General features: G+C 42.6%; 1 protein-coding gene across 4 annotated transcripts in view; it reads left to right on the top strand.

The window, feature by feature from the left end:
* mapk10 (mitogen-activated protein kinase 10) overlaps window positions 1-15,090 on the top strand; it is a 29,131-nt gene extending 14,041 nt beyond the window's left edge. Inside the window, exons 4-14 of one of the 4 annotated variants that reach the window (XM_047045890.1) lie at window positions 1,951-2,080; window positions 3,287-3,345; window positions 3,914-4,052; window positions 4,318-4,483; window positions 6,127-6,198; window positions 7,145-7,327; window positions 8,751-8,875; window positions 9,845-9,871; window positions 11,391-11,454; window positions 11,928-12,005; window positions 14,909-15,090. In XM_047045890.1, coding sequence (XP_046901846.1) covers window positions 1,951-2,080; window positions 3,287-3,345; window positions 3,914-4,052; window positions 4,318-4,483; window positions 6,127-6,198; window positions 7,145-7,327; window positions 8,751-8,875; window positions 9,845-9,871; window positions 11,391-11,454; window positions 11,928-12,005; window positions 14,909-15,051 — 1,186 coding nt within the window. In that variant the 3' untranslated portion in view covers window positions 15,052-15,090. Of the gene's footprint in view, window positions 1-1,950; window positions 2,081-3,286; window positions 3,346-3,913; window positions 4,053-4,317; window positions 4,484-5,169; window positions 5,242-6,126; window positions 6,199-7,144; window positions 7,328-8,750; window positions 8,876-9,844; window positions 9,872-11,390; window positions 11,455-11,927; window positions 12,006-14,908 lie in introns of all 4 variants that reach the window. The other 3 variants (XM_047045891.1, XM_047045893.1, XM_047045892.1) reach the window with 3 other exon arrangements.
* Window positions 15,091-19,602: the final 4,512 nt, after the last annotated feature.

Below are 19,602 nucleotides of genomic sequence, written 5' to 3'. Positions count from 1 at the left end.
AATCTTCATTGAGGATGTAACACATGATGGCAGCAGCAAAATGAACTCGGAAGTCTACAGAAACATTTTGTCTGCCAATTTAAGGAAAGATGCAACCAAACTGATTGGCAGAGCCTTCATCATGCAGCAAGATAACGACCCAAAACACACTGCCAAAACAACAAAGGAGTTCATCAGGGGCAAGAAATGGAAGGTATTAGACTGGCCAAGTCAATCTCCAGACTTAAACCCTATAGAGCATGCATTTTACCTGCTTAAGAGGAGACTGAAGGGAGGAACCCCACAAAACAAACAACAACTGAAAGAGGCTGCAGTGAAAGCCTGGGAAAGCATCAAAAAGGAAGAATGCAAAAGTTTGGTGACGTCAATGGGTCACAGACTTGCTGCAGTTATTGAAAGCAAAGGATTTGCAACTAAATATTAAGTCTTATTCACTTAAATATGTTTTAAGTATATCTGTTCCAATACTTTTGCTCACATGACAAATGGGTGGATTCAAACAAAATGTGATATTTTCTTAGTTGTGCATCAGATCCTGATGTAAATACCTGGAAATAAAAGCTGAAACGTTGATCTCTGGTCTCACGTTCATTATTTGTTACGTTCATTACAAATGTTTTCAGTCTACAGCAAAAATAAAGGAATTCGCCTCACTGTTCCAATACTTTTGGAGGGCACTGTATATGTACTGTAAAAATGTAATGTAGATGTGACATGTATTCCTTGTGTGATCACATGTTGTGTGTGAGATTGTGAGTGTGCCTGTGTGTGTGATGGAGAGTTATAGAGAAAGAGTTACTCTCCTGGTTCACTTCCCTCTCATCCCCATGAGGCCTCTAAACAGGCTTTTACGTAAACCTTTCTTAATCCCTTAATGGTTTCATTCATGACATTGTGTCCCAAAACAACCAAATGACTGATCATATAACTTGTAACCTGTGTTACAAGTCATCAGATGCATGGTTAGTGACGGGGCTATGTTTTCCTAAGCAGAGGCTGTGACAAAAGAATCAGACTAACGTGGAAGCAAATAGGTTGAATACGTTCCTCTTAAATGCATAAAAGCATAAAGTGGCTGTAATTTGAGCCTAAGGGACTGTCAACCATGTTCAGCGAGTACCACCCTTTGGAGTTCAATGGAGACAGGAACGCAGTGGTAGAGATCTGTAAGCCGTGGACAGAGGGAGGGAGGAGGGCAGTGTGAGGAGACAGGGGAGGACAGAGGGAGGGGTCCAGCTGTGTGCCATAGAGGAAGTACAGCATCTGAAAACAAACATATGCGACTGTCTACTCCAACAAGGCATCCTCCTTTCTCCTCATGTCTCGCTCTCTCTCGGACTCTCCTCAAAAACTCTCCTACGTAAGTCATTACCATGACAACAACTGCTGGCAAACCCCAGAAGTGCCTTAGTTACAGTGGAATGAACATCTCAACGGTTGGCGGTAAAAGGCGGCCTGGCATTGCGCTGCATTGCAAAAATGTACTCTCGTATTATCGTTATTAAATAAAGTGTCAGTCATGAATAATCTTCATCGTGCTGGACACTACGAAGTGTTGTGTTTCGGCATTGCCTACACTCTTTGTCTTGCGAGGACAGAAGAAGGAGCTGTTGCTAAGGTTAAATCCATGCTCCTGTGTTGTTGTCCCCCCCAACCAAATAAACAATGCAGTGTATGCCTCATATAGAAGGTTGTTTTCACAATGACTGCCCTGTGTCCCTCTATGGGACACCCATACACACAACCCCTAATACTGTTAGTCAATCATCTGTTAAAAGCACAGTCATACTGCTTTTTCAACATGTCATCAGTGTGTGAAAGTCAATAGCTGACTACAGAAGAAATGCATGTCTATCTACATGTACATGTCTACGTGGAGCTGTCTAAACAACAATTGCTCCTGCGTCCTCTTCTAACTGTATTCTGTCATTCTCTCGTGTTCTCTCGCAGTGCCGGCTACGATGCCGTCCTCGACAGAAATGTTGCCATCAAGAAGCTGAGTAGACCCTTCCAGAACCAGACCCATGCAAAGAGGGCTTACAGGGAACTGGTGCTCATGAAATGTGTCAATCACAAAAATGTGAGTGTAAAAAGAGAGTCCTACAGTGAAAATGTGGGTCCACTTTAAGCTGGTCCAAAAGTTCTTGCTGTGTTATGAGAGGCTTTGGAAGAAGGAAGAACGCTGTTTCAAGATGATTCGGGTGAAATTGGGTACAGTGGGAATGAGGGTTAAAATGCTTTAGTTGAACAAGGTTGTTTCTATGTGTTTAACAGACTTTTGTTGCCAACATGTTGCCATTATCATAGAATATGAGGGTATTATTTCCACTGCCATGACCCACCATACTACTCTATTTTCTACTCTATACATTAGCTATTGAGGATGGATAGATAAATGAAAGAACTCCTGATCCTTTAGTGGGTCAGACCAAACCACCAAAACTTTGCCTATGGTCTGATGGAAGAGGGGTAAACTGGTGTATTCATATTGTGAATATCTTATCAACAGAAATAATTCAATCAAAGACTAATTTAGATAGCAAGATATTGATATAGAAGTCCAGTTAATTCTGCCTTAAAATATAAAGAGGCTGGTGTTCTGACTTGGCTTAATTTCTTTCCTCAGGAAATGTAGTTGTTGGAAATTGTACAGAGATTCATATAAAGTACAGGAGAAGAAGAGGGGAGGATGGGTTAGGGAGTATAAGAGCTCTGAGGCATGGGTGTAATCCTCACAGTGCAGCAGTTCTTCTCTGCCTTCATCTCTCACTCTTGTCACTCTTTCTATCCTCTCACTTTGTCTTTTGGTCTTTCTCAATCTATGTCATTCTCTCTCTCTCTCTCTCTCTCTCTCTCTCTCTCTCTCTCTCTCTCTCTCTCTCTCTCTCTCTCTCTCTCTCTCTCTCTCTCTCTCTCTCTCTCTCTCTCTCTCTCTCTCTCTCTCTATTGATTTCTTTTATTTTCTGTCGCCTCTCTTTGTTTTGTTCTTGATCAGGGTCATTTTCATCTCACATTCCTCCTTTCTCCACTTCTCTAACCCCTTTTTTTTTACTCATGGGGCTTGAGTGTGTGTCTGAATGGTAATATTGGCTTTCTTAAATGACTTCTACTGTATTACCTATAGCCCCTGCAATGTGATACATGGTTCTAGAACTAAGCTTATAAGGCTAATACGCAATTCCTCGTTGAAAAGTAAATGAGATATGAGTAGATGGGCTTTGCCAACAGCATTGAAGATTGTGGATGTATGACTCAAAATGGATCCCTCGCCCTTTTCTTTTTCCAGATCATCAGTTTGTTAAATGTTTTCACACCACAGAAATCTTTAGAGGACTTCCAGGATGTGTAAGTAAACAAAATACTTTATTACAACAAAACGTTTTACAAAGAATGAATAAATCTGGGAGAATCAGGAGAATGCTGACATCAGATGTATACGAAAGCCTCATTATTTAGATTTTATGTGATCTCATATTCAATCTTTTTCAGCAATTGATTGATTGATTGATTTGATTATATAGATTAAGGAGTCTTTTGGCATCTCAGACAGTATTTGCACATGGATTCTCGCCAAGTGTAAGTGCTTGTGGTGTAACAAAAGCTGCAGGCAGCTTGTCTTCTTACTGAATGATAAATGAGTGAGTTTTCATCAGTTTCAGTTCAGAATGGTATCCAACCACTGCAGAAGAGACCCATATGATTAGTATTCTCTCCCTGCGTGAAGCCTTGTCTTCGGCAGCTGATTTCAATCTCTCTGTTGATAAAGTCTCATACATAAATCTCACATGCGACAGATCCCAACATGTATGTTGCATGGTCAGAAGATTTTCTCAATATCCCTCTCATAATTGAGAGATATTTTTTATTTAATTTGTGAATTTTTATTTCTGACAACTTTCCGCTGTGGTACCAGGTACCTAGTGATGGAGCTTATGGATGCCAACCTGTGCCAGGTGATTCAGATGGAACTGGACCATGAGAGGATGTCCTACCTGCTGTACCAGATGCTGTGTGGCATCAAGCACCTGCACTCAGCCGGCATCATTCACAGGGTGAGAGACGAGCGCTGGGACATTGAAACTCTATCCGACCCTCATTTCATAAAACTTTCCCTTTCATCCTATCCTCTGGCGTAATGTGATGTAATAGGATGTGTTAGATTAAGACTATTAATACCATCTGTCATATGGGCTTGGTGAACCAAAGGCAGCTCTAACTGGCATTGTGTTTGACTAGGACTCTTGACCGGAAGAAATGTCCTAACAATTGTCCGCTAACACCTTTCTTTACTGTAATGTTGTTTCATTTTAACGACAGGACCTGAAACCCAGCAATATAGTGGTCAAGTCTGACTGTACGCTGAAGATCCTGGACTTTGGTTTGGCAAGGACCGCGGGGACCAGTTTCATGATGACCCCCTACGTGGTCACACGGTACTACAGAGCCCCCGAGGTCATCTTAGGCATGGGATACAAGGAGAACGGTGAGGCTGCACTAGTTAGTGTGTGTTCTCCCTCACAAGTCTTTAGAGTCCTTAGGTCCTTATTCAAAATGGATGGCTTGGGCCAGCACTTTGACTAATAACACATCTGATTCTCCACATCTGTCAGCTTTGAAGCCTGGTTGAGCAATTTAATACTGCTGACCAACTTTGTAACCCCCTTAGTTATCAACATGTTTTAAGATGAGCGGAAATCCTTAAGCTGTGTAAGGGGTATGAGAGACTCTTTCCACCGTATGGGTTTGTAAATAAATATGTGTATCAAACTTCAGGCAAATAAACTAGCAACAGAGATAAATTAATCTGCTTACCTCCTGCATTAGTGCTAGCCTGCACTAAGGCTCGATAGCCATACTCACCACACCACAAACTGTAGAGTCTGTAGATTTTATTGTCACAAGTCATATACCTCCGGAGACTGCTGGCTTTCCACTCCACCTCTCTCTCTCTCTCTCTCTCTCTCTCTCTCTCTCTCTCTCTCTCTCTATGTCTTTTTCTCACCTTAACAGTGGAATGGTCATTTTTTTCTGGGTGCTAAATCTGTTTTACTAATTGTTGTCTTCCAGCCATAATTAAATAACTATCTCCTCTATTTCTGTCAACGCTAACCTCTGATCTTTCTTCTTTACTGCATCCCTCCTTCTCACTCCTTCCGTCTGTACCTGCAGTGGATATATGGTCCGTGGGATGCATTATGGGAGAAATGGTGCGCCACAAAATCCTCTTCCCTGGTCGCGACTGTATCCTTGCTAACATACAGGAATGACTGGCCATTGATCTAATAAGGTTGACTATGATTCATTACAGAGTTGTGCATGTTTAATACAATGTGGATGAAATCTGTAGGTGTACTCACCAATATTTTTAAAGAACAACGAGAATTTTGAAAAAACATACTCCTACACATATATAATTGGATTACTTTCGCTCTCCTCAAAGAGTCTTGCCAAAACAATAAAAAACAAAAGTTTCTAAAGGCACAGTGTTGTTTTGTGCAGATAATCGATGAGGCCCAAACACCTCTCTATTTGTAACATATTTCTCTCAGGCTTGGTTTTCAGGTAAATCAATACCTGACCTATATACTCATCTGTTTGGTTCTGAGGGCGTAGTGCTAGTAATTCTAACCAAACCTTGCAACCTGGTGTCTGGCTTTATAGCATCTTCATAACACTCCTAATAATCACAATCACCATCATTTCAGTGCAAGGTACATGCTTTGCTACAACGACGCAGAAAAGAACCTGCTTCTGACCCTGAGTTCTGTCCTAGGGTCAATAAAATGTACCTGAAACATGTTGAAGAAGACTTATAGTTTGGCAGCCTATTGATGGAGAACCTGAGAGCTGTTAGGATTCATTTTACCAGCATACAAGTTTTGCATCACCTAGTGGGTGGCTATACACACCTTGTTACTGGCTACCAGCCATGAGAATAGAAGACTTCCTTCAGGTCAAAGAAGCTAAAAGAGAAGGAGTTGTGAGTTTACTGATACATCTCGATGTGTGTAGGTGTTGGTAGAAAAACATTTGAAGAAGAAAAAGTGGAATTGAGGGATGTGTGTGGGTGGGGTGCGTTAATGCATCCATACATGTCTGTTTGTGTGTGTGTGTGTTTGGTTACAGTGGACATGTGGTCAGTGGGCTGCATTTTTGGAGAGGTGATAAGGGGCACAGTGCTGTTCCCTGGCACCGACCGTATCCTTGTCTCTCTCTGCTCTCCAGCTTTGATTTCACACATATCCCTCTCTGTATGTGGGACATAATAGGTCGCTTTAGTGAAATGTCATACCATTAGAAAAGCAAATGACAAGCCTATTAGATTTAGGACAAAGATTATGCAGGTTCTTTACATTTTTGCAATTCAACACAGAAACCCTTTGCATTACAAATAAATAAAAAAACTAGCTATATGTGTGAGAATCAGCTAGCTAAACAACCATGGATAAGAGTTTTAGTGAGTGAAAAGTCCCCACAGCTTTTATCAACATTGTGTGAATTCCCAGAGTGTCAGCTTGGACAAAGAAGAGGTGAAATGGCTTACGTTCTTGCAAGATGAGGTAATGCTTCTCTCTGAACACCCCTGTGAGAACACTGAGACTTGGGGAGGAAAAAAGCCTTTCCTTTAGCTTCCTTTCCCCTTCACACAGAGACACACACCAAACAACAAGGCCCTCTCTCTCAACATCGCAATGAAGTAGACTGCTCTTCACATCTGTTACCAAATACTGCTAGTAGTTAAACATCAATTAAACATACAAAATACTTTCTGGCTAATCAATTTAGTAACTCTTTTAGTGTTCCAAAATCTGAAATATTATTTTGCTATCTACACCATAAGCACACACCCATCACTTTGATCTCGCTGAACCTGGCATAAGAGAGCAGTTTAAATCTACGAAGGCTCAGGGGAATCCTGGAAAGCATGGAGGATTGCCAGAGGAAGAAGAGCCAAGGAGAATGATATGACTACCAATGCCACATGAGGTCACGCACGTAAGAGTGAGAAACATCGAACCAAACTTTATCCAACAACTCCAGTCTTTAGCGTGTACGAGATGGGGCCTGGGTGTCTCCTAGCCTGCACGTCAGATGAGATGCAGGAGCAGGTGTGTGTGGATTTCTTAACCTCCCCCACCACCAGATATTGACCAATGGAATAAAGTGATTGAGCAGCTGGGCACCCCTATGCCAGAATTCATGAAGAAGCTGCAGCCCACAGTGAGGAACTACGTGGAGAACAGGCCCAAGTATGCCGGCCTCACTTTCCCCAAACTCTTCCCTGATTGCTTATTCCCGGCTGACTCAGAACACAACAAACTCAAAGGTATGACAAGGTTTCTTGTGTGTATTCTGTGTGTAATATGTTACACTGTTTTACTTATGATGCCCAATACCCAGAGCACTGGATTTATACATATTCTGTCTCTGCTTAAAGTCCTGCACCCCTGTGTCCATGTGATATAGATACAGTCATCAGTCTTTAACCAGTTGTTTTGTATTGTAGGTATCTCACTATCACAGCTCCTATTTTCCTGGGCAACATGAATTAAATGGAGCAGGGACAACCCCATTCATTTTTTATGAAGGAGGAATCTTTAAAATCCCACTGTTCTGACCTAAACTCATGCCGTGAGATAAGGAAATGTCCTCCCGTGGTGCTCTGCTTCGACATCAAAGCTTCGTCTGGAGACATTTACAGGAATCACTTTTGGATTCTGACTTCCAGCTTTACATGCAGGAATTAATCGAATACACCCACTGAGGAGGCAGCCCCAGCCCCAGCTCTAGCCCCAGCTCTAGCCCCAGCCCCAGCTCTAGCCCCAGCCCCAGCCCCGGCTCTAGCCCCAGCCCCAGCTCTAGTCCCTGCCCCAGTCCCAGCTCTAGCCCCAGCCCCAGCCCCAGCTCTAGCTCTAGAACTATCTTAAGCCTCACCCTCACCTCAAGCCACACTCGAGACCACTACCAGAATTGAGCCTAGGCATTAGAGCAGCACTACTATGTTTTACTGTGTCGTATTTGTAGGGAGTCTGGGAAGCCTCATGAATACTGGAAGTGAAGCCCAGCATTTGATCATACCTAGCCTTGTCAGTGGGGAGGGAGTGAGTCAGATAGGCGGCCATTTTGGAGCTAGTGCTGGCTTCTAGCTGCTGGCGTGTTGATTCAACAGGATGCGGGTGATGAGGAAGTGTCCAGCTCATCCGCTCAGCTCTGCTCTGTTACTCAAAGCTATTTATAGTGTAGAAGGTGCGTGGGAGAATGTCTTGGTGGGAAGAGCATAACAGCTCTGTTTGAGTGCGTGTGAACAGGAGGCACAGATGGACTGGTGGCGTTCATTCTTCATATGCAGTATGTCAATAAAACAACATGTGACAGGTCTATTGAATGTGAATTATTCCATGATGAATACCCAAAAAAATACGATAAAAAACACATTGTCGTTCATAACAATACCTGTTAATTGCTACAGATCCAAAGTCAATATCTCGCTCTTTATTGCCATATTGGTCCAACATGTATTTGTCCAGCCACACAGCTCCTGGAGATTCTTATGGAATAAGCTGCTATGGAAACGAAGCCCAGCTTCATGTATGATTGACAGTTGGAAATTGTTGATTGATCTTACAGTCCTCGGTTTCTGATTCTTGTACGGAACATTCATTTCTCCCTGGCTCTCTCTTGCTCTCTCCCTCCCTCTTTATTTGTCTCTTTCTATCTGTCTCCCTCCTCCTCCACATATGTCTCTGCAGCCAGCCAAGCCAGAGACCTGTTGTCTAAGATGCTGATCATCGACCCTGCCAAGCGGATATCAGTGGACGAGGCCCTGCAGCACCCCTACATCAACGTATGGTACGACCCAGCTGAGGTGGAGGCGGTGAGTAGGGTTCCAGAGGACTCTCTGGTGCCTCATTGATTTGTAGCCGTAGTTTAATCCTCTCCCTCTGTTCTCATTTAGTCAGGACTGGGTACAAATGCCTAGTGTCTGCACTAGAACTTTTTTGATTTGAACGTGATAACATATGTTTTGGTAATAAGGTTGTAGTTTTGTTAGTGTCACCCAACCTATTTGGTCTATAGGAATTGTCCAGTCAGTGCATTTGTTATGTTTATAATTGTTTGGTCCTCATCTCATGTTTGTTTTCTTGTTTGTTTTTGTGGTTTGACCTTTATGGCCATTCCCCTATTTACCTAGTACAGGCTTAGTAACATTGTTAGTGCCAAATTCAATTGGAGCCAACTCACAATCTGACTACTTTGAGAAAACTGTAAATGAGTTACTGAAGCAGCGCTATAAGGATAGCATAAATCAGGCATTTTATAAGTTGCTCTGGTTAGGTGGTAAATTCTAACTTTTTAATCAGACCTTGATCAATGTAAGATGACAGTGAGGTTGGGAAAGGCATCTGCACACCGTTTATAGCCTGAAGTCTTCCTTATGCTCAGGCTGCATCTCAATATGTTCAGTGCATAATCGATGAGCTCAAATGCACAGTAGTAGCCTACAGCACAAACTGCATATTCTCACAGGCCTCCATCATAAAGATGAACATCTTTGTTTCAGGAGACAGGAATATGAATTTACAGTATCATGTATGACTGTGTAAATGTATATATTTAATTTGTAGCATGTCTCATCTTTTGTGGAAACTTTAGATCATCAAACAAAAATGTGAAATGTTGCCCGTCATGATATTCTATTACGTACTGTAGGTACCATTTTGATGACTATTATTATAATATTGGAGAACAGATGTCATTATATACTGGCCAGCTATGGCACTTTTCCTTTTACACATGTTCTGCTGTTTTCCCCCCTCTCTATTGTCATTTCATGCTGATGAAGGCCAGAGATCTCGTCCAAATATCCATGGTAAATAACAGCCGTCCTCTCTCAAGGCAATGTCTCCTGCAGTGGAATATTTATAAGACGTACTGAGGGCATGTGATCAAACACACAACGGCAACAACAAGGTTGCCGTCGATAGACTGGTACTATCAGACTGAGTCTTGTCCAGACTGTATGTGTGTGACACAGAAGCCAGGTGTTTGTATGCATGTCGTTTGGCTGAGTCCTGATGGCAGTCCAGCACATTACTCCTGCTACAGCCATGCTAAACTGATGCCAATTGTGTGTTTTTGCACGTGGTTTTGCATGTGGGTCAAATGTTAAGGTTTACACGTGCCCGGACATACATAAACAGAATACCGTTTATCTCTCACCATGTTCATTCTCTCACCATGTTCAAGTTTGGTATTCTAAAAACGGTTTGTTTGAAAATGGTTTGCGTTGTTTAGGAGAATCCACCCATTTTCAATATGATTTTCACAATATAAACATGATGTACAGTAGAATGATGTCTTATAGCATGAATGAATTGAGTGAACTCCAGTGAAAGGTCATGATTGGTCCAGTGATAGCCCTTCAGAGTGCATGTGCAGATCACACTAATGAGCTCATCTCAAGGTCTCAAGCCAGTGATTTATCTTGCATCCCCTTTAGGGGAGTGTTGCCCAGACTGACAGAAAGGCACAGTGATAATGTCAGAATTAAGGGGGGAGGAGGAAGTGATAAGGAGAGCAGACGGCTATCACTCATCATATTGCCTAATGGCAGTAGGCTGCGTTGTCTGATGGACAGCCCTATGGCACACTAATGACACTATCAGATGGACCTGTGACAGGTGGCTGGACGACCCCAAGGAGCTTTGTTCTAGCCACCTGTCAATCACCTGGAATGAAAGTGATAATATATGGTCCTAGGTGTAGATAGCCTTGGTCAGCATTGTTTGTTTGTAATAGTGTGCATTTTGTACTGTGTATCATCCTTCATGGTGGATCTGTCATTGATTTTGTGCAGTGGCTTCCACAATTTCAGAAAGATTATGTACATACAATTTCTGTCCATCTTAGTATCAAAATGGCCATTGTCTTATTTCAACATTGGGGAAAAATGCAACTGATGTTATTGCGTTTATGAGTGCACTCTTTGTTTCTTCCATACATCATCTCATCTCTTACCCTCCCCACCCACCACTACTGTGCCTGATTGTACCATTGTTCCCATAGCCGTACCCTGCTACTGGTGTGGTGCTCTCCCCTGTCATACCTGTGTCTGGGTTCAATGGAGTTCACTGTTTACTTTTTCATGTACTCTTGTTACTTGAAACAGTTTTATCTGGCTTTTAAATATTCAAACATCATTGTACTGTCAATTATGCATAGAGAGAGGGTGTGAGCAGTGTGCAAAATATGTTTCTTTTGTACAAGTCTATTTCTGAAGTCAAGTTGGTCAATGGTCGCCTCTATGTTGACATGGTAGTTGTTGAGGACGCCAGTTCAGGATGCAGTAAACAGGTTGTAAGCCTCTGTGTCTCCTCCCCCTCCCTCAGCCCCCGCCACAGATTTACGACAAGCAACTGGATGAGAGAGAACACTCCATAGATGAATGGAAAGGTAACAATGGCACATCACCCATCCAAACACCTGAATCTCACAGCTCAGTTGTTTCTGTTGAGTAAATGCTATTGGTCGGTTTCCTCCACTATCAATTATTCCCCAATTCAGGGGCGTAGGTTTGTTTTCAAATGTGGGTGGAACAGCTTTTTTCATAACTTAGGATGCAGCCGTTAAATATAATGTTCTTAATTAAAAAGTAGGGGAGGACAGATTTGCTGTTGGTGGGTGGATGTCCCACCCATGTATAATGAAACATACTTCCCTGCCCTCATTTATTTTTCTGTGTGTTTCTGAGTAGCCAATGACACAGCATTCTGTCCCCGGACATAGACAAACTTTTCCAATTAGCCTGCGGCCCAAAGTGGTGATTAGAGAGAGGGCGCAGGGGGAAGAACAAAATTGATTTTTCCTTGTTTCTTTTTCTGTCAGTTTTTTTTTTCATCTGCTCTTTTTTCCTCCCTCTCTTTCAGAACTGATCTACAAAGAGGTGATGAACTTTGAGGAGAGGACAAAGAATGGCGTTGTGAAGGGACAGCCATCTCCCTCAGGTACTCTCAGTGCATAACCCTAAACACTCTGTAAGTGGATCTAATTCAAACTACTCCGGTTGTCCCTATAACTGAGAAACCCATTGTGCGTTGCACCATATGTCCTTGTCTCTCATTGTGCTTTTGAGACAAATACTATTTTATTTCAGTATAATCAATGTATGTGAAAGTTGCCTATTATATACAATACATTAATTACATTACATACATTAATCAAGTACTTTGATGAAGTACAAATTATGTAAATTAGACAAATGGTGATAAACTGTGTATGCATAAAGCTGGTAAATTATAGATTATTGCTACTTTTCATTGCATGTATGGTGTATATTTATGTACAAACTGTTGTTTTGATGAGATTCTTTGTGTTGTACCGTGTTGTTCACATCTGTGTGTGTAGACATATCATGTTTTAAGGTTGATGTCACCGGTCCATGTTCCCTCAAAGTACACTGTAGCTACACACTTACTCAGCAAGATGACCACCACTGCCCTCTCTCCCAAGAAAGCTGTCGTGCTCATGAATAACCACTGGAGGGCAGTGTATGATCATTTCTCAATTTGGGTCTGTAGCATGATGGCGTCTCTCCAGAGTGTCGTGCCGATTTGGGAAAAACAACTTGAACGCTTCAGAAGCTGTGCAGAAGATGTTCATACAAAGTCTTGTTGAAGTTGTCTGTAGGTCTGGTCAGAGATGGCAGTAGAGAACATAGGCAGGTAGCTGTGGCTTTGATTCATGACTCCCAACTAGCCAGCTAACTGCTCTCTGGGATGGATTTAGTCCGCAGTGCGATAGCCTCCCCTCCCCTCCCCTGTCTTCATCACTCCCCCTGGCCTTCTCGCTACTAAATGTACACATGCCTCCCCTCTCCCTTTCCTCATTTCTCCCCTCCCTCCCTCCCTCCCTCCCTCCCTCCCTCCCTCCCTCCCTCCCTCCCTCCCTCCCTCCCTCCCTCCCTCCCTCCCTCCCTCCCTCCCTCCCTCCCTCCCTCCCTCCCTCCCTCCCTCCCTCCCTCCCTCCCTCCCTCCCTCCCTCCCTGGGTGTGTAATTAAGCAGATGGCTTGGCCCAGTGCTGAGTGGGGCCGACGCAGTGCAGCTAAGCTGCCCCAGACGGCAGTATTTCACCGCAGTGAGAGGCGGGAGCTACAGGGACGGCACATTGGCACTTGCATGGTGATCTATGCGCTAGTCCTGTGTGTAAACACAACATTATAAAGAGAATACAATATTCTGTGTTTTGGGAGGGATAACTTGGTGGTTCATTGGTCAACAGTCAGATAATAACTTTCTATGGGCCTGTTTGTCTTTTACGGCCTTGAGAAATGTAAAAGCAGGCTGAAACAGGCTTGACATTGCTGGTGTTTTTGTATTCCTTCAGGGAGTGGACCTGCTGTGGTTGTTGTTGCGGTTGAAACTACTGGTCTAGATTAAACCCACTACAGAGACGGTTAGAATCAATCCCATACCATCAATCCTGATTTGACTTGTTTTATTGTGGGTCAGCTGAAATGGCTAACACTGTCCTTCAGACACTCTCCTCCCCCAGCAATTGACACAGAAATTGAAATTTATGGTGTGCCCAGGGCATCCGAGATGTTCTCTGTACAAATCACCCGACCATTGGAATGTTCTGGACTGAAAGACATCTTTTTAGCAAAGACCCTCACTTTTCCTCTTGACTGGTTTTGAAGAGTACAAGTTCACATATACTATATGACGCAGAATTCAGAAGTAAAGTATCACGTAAAAGAGAAGCGGAGGTAAAATAGCTCAATATGTTACATCTCACTTCTTAAAGTGTCAAGATTTAGACATTTTAAATGATGAGAAGTTGAAAGAAGATCATCCATAAGGGCAAGGCCTGAAACGCAAACTCAGTGTAACTGTATGTGTTCCCAGTTTTGCTATGGATAAATGAATCAGCTACGTCCTCCTGCATTGTGCAGTGGGAGTTGTAGTTCTGTTTAATCCTCGGTCTGAAGAGTGTCTGTGCCTGCACACAGTCCCAATTACTTAACAGGAGGCTACACTTGACAAAATGTCTGCTGTGACAAAAATAGTCCAAGACCAGAAAAGAACATCATCTTATACAGTACCTGTAAGGTTCCCCTCAGTTTCTATGCCACTGTTTGATAGAGGCGATCCCCACCAGCTTTGTTTTCCACATCTGTTTACAGACTGAGCTGTCATGGAGGGGAAAAGACACACCTCATCTTGAGGCTCAGAGTGTTACAAAGAAGCAAGGCAAGTCGTTACATTCTCATCTCAATCCCTGACATCAGAAGAGTGGAAGGGAAATTAAAAATGAGTGCATCTGAAGTGCATCTAGATGTATTCTAGATGTAACTGCCCTACCTAATCCCGACAACGCTGCAAAGCACCACAAAGTGCCACAAAGCTTCGAGAATGAGGTGGCGTCTACCAGAATCGCATGTGTCCGCGCCGGTCATCATTGCGTCTCACTGCTGGTGGAAACAGCCTTTGCAGCACTTCACAGCTCTTTGCGGCCATTACATTCCTGCCATAAGACTCTTTGGCCATCTCACAACCTACAAAATAGCCTAGTACATTAATCTATGTACAGCAATTGATTCATGTTATTGACGTAGACATGTCCTGAACGAGGGAACTTGGACTGTCTGACCCCAACCTTAAACCCCCCCCCCCTCTCATCCCTCCTGAGACGCTGGGATTGTCAGGGGGCAGTGGTTGGTGTTCTCTTTTTAATGTCGAGTCAAATGAATTGTATTCAATGCTATTCGAACTGATCCCAGTGCAGCTAACAAATGCCTGCGAGACATAGAAGGCGTCGTTGTTTTTCTGTTTCCATCTGTGCGCACAGTTTTCCCTCGGGCTCCTGTTCGTTGTAACCCCCCTGCTGCCGTTGCTTCCCCCAGCGCAGGTGCAGCCGTGAACAGCAGCGAGAGCCCCCCTCCGTCCTCATCCGTCAACGACCTCTCCTCCATGTCCACTGATCAGACCCTGGCCTCAGACACCGACAGCAGCCTGGAGACCTCCGCAGGACCGCTGGGGTGTTGCAGGTGACTAGCCGCCTGCCTGCGCAACCCCGTGTTCTTCAGAAGGTGAAGAAGGCCCCCCCCCCCCCCTACAACAATCCAATTGACTGGCAGAAAAATTATCTAAATATGAATGACAAAAAAATTGATTACAGAGATAAGAAAACCTTATTGTGAAGAAACGTGAATCTGAAATGATATAAGCCTGCGCATTTTCATTCAAAAAGAGAAAGGTATTTATGATCAATCTAATAAACAAGCTGAAATATATGTTTATGAACTTATAGTTGCTTTGCTTAACGTCTCCCTTCTTGTATATGGCATCATAAAAAAACAGACGCTAAGACTGGCATCTTTCTGTAAAGTGTAAATTGATTGGTTGGTACATCCAATACCTTGAAAGTGTCTGTGCTTAAATCACTGTGGCAAGGTGGGTCCTGTTGTTCTTGACCTCCACACACCCCTCTCACTCCCCTTTGTGATGGTGCAACTGCCCCCCCCCCCCCCCCCCCCACCACCACCACCTCTTTCCACCAACCCTCCAGCGAGGCTGACAAATGGGTATGTTTGGATGTGATTATTCTTCAGGGGTTATTGCTTGTTTGAGAACAGCCCCCCCCCCCCCTGTCTTTTGTAAATAGTGTAATTCTGTACAGCTCAGAGGCAGAAGGACTGGGACTGATGGCCAGTACACTGCCCCTTGTCACATCTTTGCTTCCACCTTAGTTTGGCCCTGCCTGTAGCTAGCTAGTCCTGCATGACCTAAATAAATACGCTAAGCTAATTGTATGCTCAATGAGTCTATTGGCTCTTGTTTATCTAACATGTAAGTAATCAAACTCATCAGCCCGAGTGGTGATCGTGGAGGCTGTGGTGTAAAGACAGGAAGTGCTTTGGAGCTGCACAGGAAGCCATAGGGACGTTCATGCTTGTCATTTCAGGGCAGAGATGGTGCTTAAAGGGACATTTCACTCTCAGAACTAGATGATCTTTTTTATGTTGTGTGATTAGGAAGAAGTCTAAAGGATCTGAGCGTGATTTGGGGTGTAATGTCCCATAATGCTTCTATTTCTGTGTATATTGTTGATATCCATTGTATCCCTACACATCCCTCCACCACCTAGTGGGCTGGCCATACATCTGCATGTTATATCACCACCAAGACACAAGAGGGTACTCTGTGTCACATCTCTCAGAGTCTCAGTGGTGTTGAGGAACCGTGCGCGTGTGATACTGTCCCAAGCACAGAATACTTGGAGAGATGGATGAGAGAGGGCAGGGTAACTTACCTCATAGCAACTTGTGTTTTTTGTACTCACGTAAAACCCACATATAATTTTATTAAATGATTACTCATTCCATCATTTGTCAAAAGGGAATTTAATATACCGACTACCTAAATGAACCAGAAATGTTAAATAGTTTCCTAAACAGGATGTTGTATTTATTAATTGTATTTATTTGTTGGACTGAACCTGAATATGGCAAGTGCCTTTAGAATGATGCAGTTTCCTCCTAGCAAACATTGTAATGCAGGCATTGATCTGATGTTTGAGTTTGGCCTGAGCCTGTGTGTATAAGGGATAGGTGGTGACATACTATAGTACTGCAGGTGATTCTGGGGATGGAGATCTGGTACCTACTCTGCCCCTGTTCTGGTCTGTTTGGGCATGGAGTCACGTCATCTCCCAGCTCATCTCCCTTCCTCACATGCACATAGAAACATCAAGATCTGACTGCCATGTCCTTTTCAGAGCAGTAGGACACAATCCCCTGTTAATGTCGCATCTTTCATTAACCAATATTAGAATGATCAAAAAGGACATTTGAAACCCACTGGACTGGTCCTCAGATAGAGCCCATCATGGATTGTTCTTCACATTCTATAGCAGTTAGTCAATTCAACCAATTACGTTTGTACTGTTTCGTTTTGTATTGTTTCGTTTTTGTACCTGTGTTATGTTTCATTTGATCAGTGTCCTTATGTTTCAATAAAGGAATGAAAGAATTACAGGGTTTTTATTTGGTACTTTATGAACACAGGATATCAGAGGTGGTTCTTTTGGCACAGAAGGGATGTTCTTTAAAAAATTGTTCCGTCGTCAAGATGCCAGTACAAAGGAAAGTCAGTATATGGAGAGGAAGTTAAATTGTTTGGTAGAGAACGCTACTGTAACACCCTTCCCAACATTCCATGTATTCCATGTGTTTGTGTGTCAAAGAGATCTTTTTTATCATTTGACAATCATGCAGCTGATATGCCTATTCAGACTGAAGGCGTATTCACATCAACATGTTTCATAGAAGTTCACCGAGACTTCTGCATCTTTCCATTGGAAATACCCAGATAGAAGCCACTAACATGGGAAAACATAACCCTGTTTTTGATAAAGGAAGGTTGTGTTTGGGTTGCTCAGGTAGCCTTCCCTCATGTGTCTATCTCCTGTAGTAGCTCTAACTAATCCTTTATCTCTCATCTCCCACTAACGTGCACCTTTTCTTACGCATGGACAATACCACAGACATACTGTAACTCTATAATACCATTAAAACAAAATAAGAAAAAGTCATCTTGACCTTTGTGCAATCACTCACCTACTATATGTGTATATTTATGTAAACCTGCTTCACCATGGCTTCGTACAGTGCAGTAGTTAACTTTACAGAAGTGGGAACCAGTTGTTTGGCGGTGTCTCCAGGATAAGCTACTGTAAGGCAAGGGCTTCTGTTCAGGGTCTTCAAGACATTTATTAAACAGGGTGGAACTATACCCATTATCGTGTTCATTATTTGAAATAGACATGACTATCAGAATTTCATATCAATGGTTGTAAACAAACAAAGTGAAGCTAGACGACACAACTAAATGTTTATGTGCTGTTGTACATTTTCTACCGGACATTTTTTTAACCCATATTTCCTCACTACCGTTACCTGCTGTGGGAGTGGTCTCTTCTTATTTGATGGCAGGAATCTCTTCCAAACTACAAAATCCATACAGAATCGTTTGTGTAAAAGTAAAAACTCTAAAACAACATTCTTGGTTATTCGTTGATCTCCAAGGTGCTCCACAGCCTATTGTATCTCAACTCACTAAAGGTCCAACTGCTTCTCAAAGAGAAACTTGGCACAGCAGTATTTAATGTGGGTGTCAGTGATGAATGTAGATCTGTGTGTATTTTACACTACACACTATGCTGCACTGCTTTGCCACCGGTGTGTGTGTGTGATTTCAAAGAAACCAGCATTTATCACTACTATCAAAAACGCTGCACTCAATGTGACTAAGTGTCTCTGCTGAGGCAGTGTCTCTGCTGAGGCAACATAAATGTTGTGTCTATCTAAGGGTCTGACTTTTTAGTATTGTTTGCTGGCCCTTGTGCAGGAGTCGCTGGCAGGGTCTAGTAAGAGACCTACAGTAGTGTGGTGTAATCTTGTGAAACAGTTTGATGATACTGTATGTGATTGAAAGTATAAGGAAGGTATATTCAAGTTTAGTCACGTTAAAATACAATTCCAATTGGGTCCAAATATGCAGGTGAAAAAGGCATTGTGAAGGGTCAATATAGATATTTTGCGATACTTAGAAATGACACTGCTGTTTCCAAGGTGTTTGTGAAGGTTCTGTAATATGCTCCTCCACCAGAATTAACCACGGCCTATTTTTTGTTTTTATCACTGAGACACACATTAGCAACTGAAAAGACCTGTCTGTATCTTGATTCATTACAGAACCATTTTGGATTTGGACAGTGTCCAATTCTTGATTTTAACTGTGTTAATCACTTCGGAGTTACTTGCATTTGTAACTTCTATTGATGATCATATTGTACACAATGCAATAAACAAATCCACAAATATACATTTTAATAAAGAACAGGATGCAGCTGGGACCATTATGTTACATCTACAGTATGGTTAGAATCTGGTGACAATTACAACAACAACAAATAACTAGAACTGATTAATCTTCTTTGATAAATCTGAATCAGGTGATGATTCTTTTTAGAGTTTTTTCTCCTTTTCTTAGTTGTTTGTTTCCTGCTATTTTTAAACCATTCTGTTGACATGTCAGGTTGAAAATGTATGTCTGGTGAACACTGACAGCTTTTACGTTAATGTACAAGCTTCAGGCTAGCGTTCCCGTCACATCAAAACATTTGAAAGAAAAGAAACTGTTCGAAAAAATACTATTGAAAGCTGTTGAAAACTCAACATTTTAAAGATAATGTGTATGTAAAAATATATGTATGTGATTGGAAATAAAACCTTTGCCCTTGGAAATGAAAACGCTTTTTTTTTCTTACTTGTATCTGCTACTGTAGGGCTGTGCCAGATCTCTCTCTCTCTCTCTCTCTGGCCTCACACTGCTACCATCTGTCCGTCTTTCCAATCTCCAAAAACAGAGCTCCGTTTGCATGGCAACTGAGGCTCCGGTAATGTTCCAGACCCTGTCACCCTAAGAAACCAATCCTGAGTCCAGCATCCATGAATGATGTATCAGCCAAAATGAGGTGAAATGGGGCAGAATTAAAATGTGCTCGGTGACCTTTTCCCACATAACAGCAGAGTGATATTC

The sequence above is a fragment of the Hypomesus transpacificus genome, chromosome 22 (genome assembly GCF_021917145.1).
Source record: "Hypomesus transpacificus isolate Combined female chromosome 22, fHypTra1, whole genome shotgun sequence".
Classification (NCBI taxonomy): domain Eukaryota; kingdom Metazoa; phylum Chordata; class Actinopteri; order Osmeriformes; family Osmeridae; genus Hypomesus; species Hypomesus transpacificus.
Note: the sequence above shows the minus strand (reverse complement) of the source record. Positions and strands in the feature narration are given on the sequence as shown.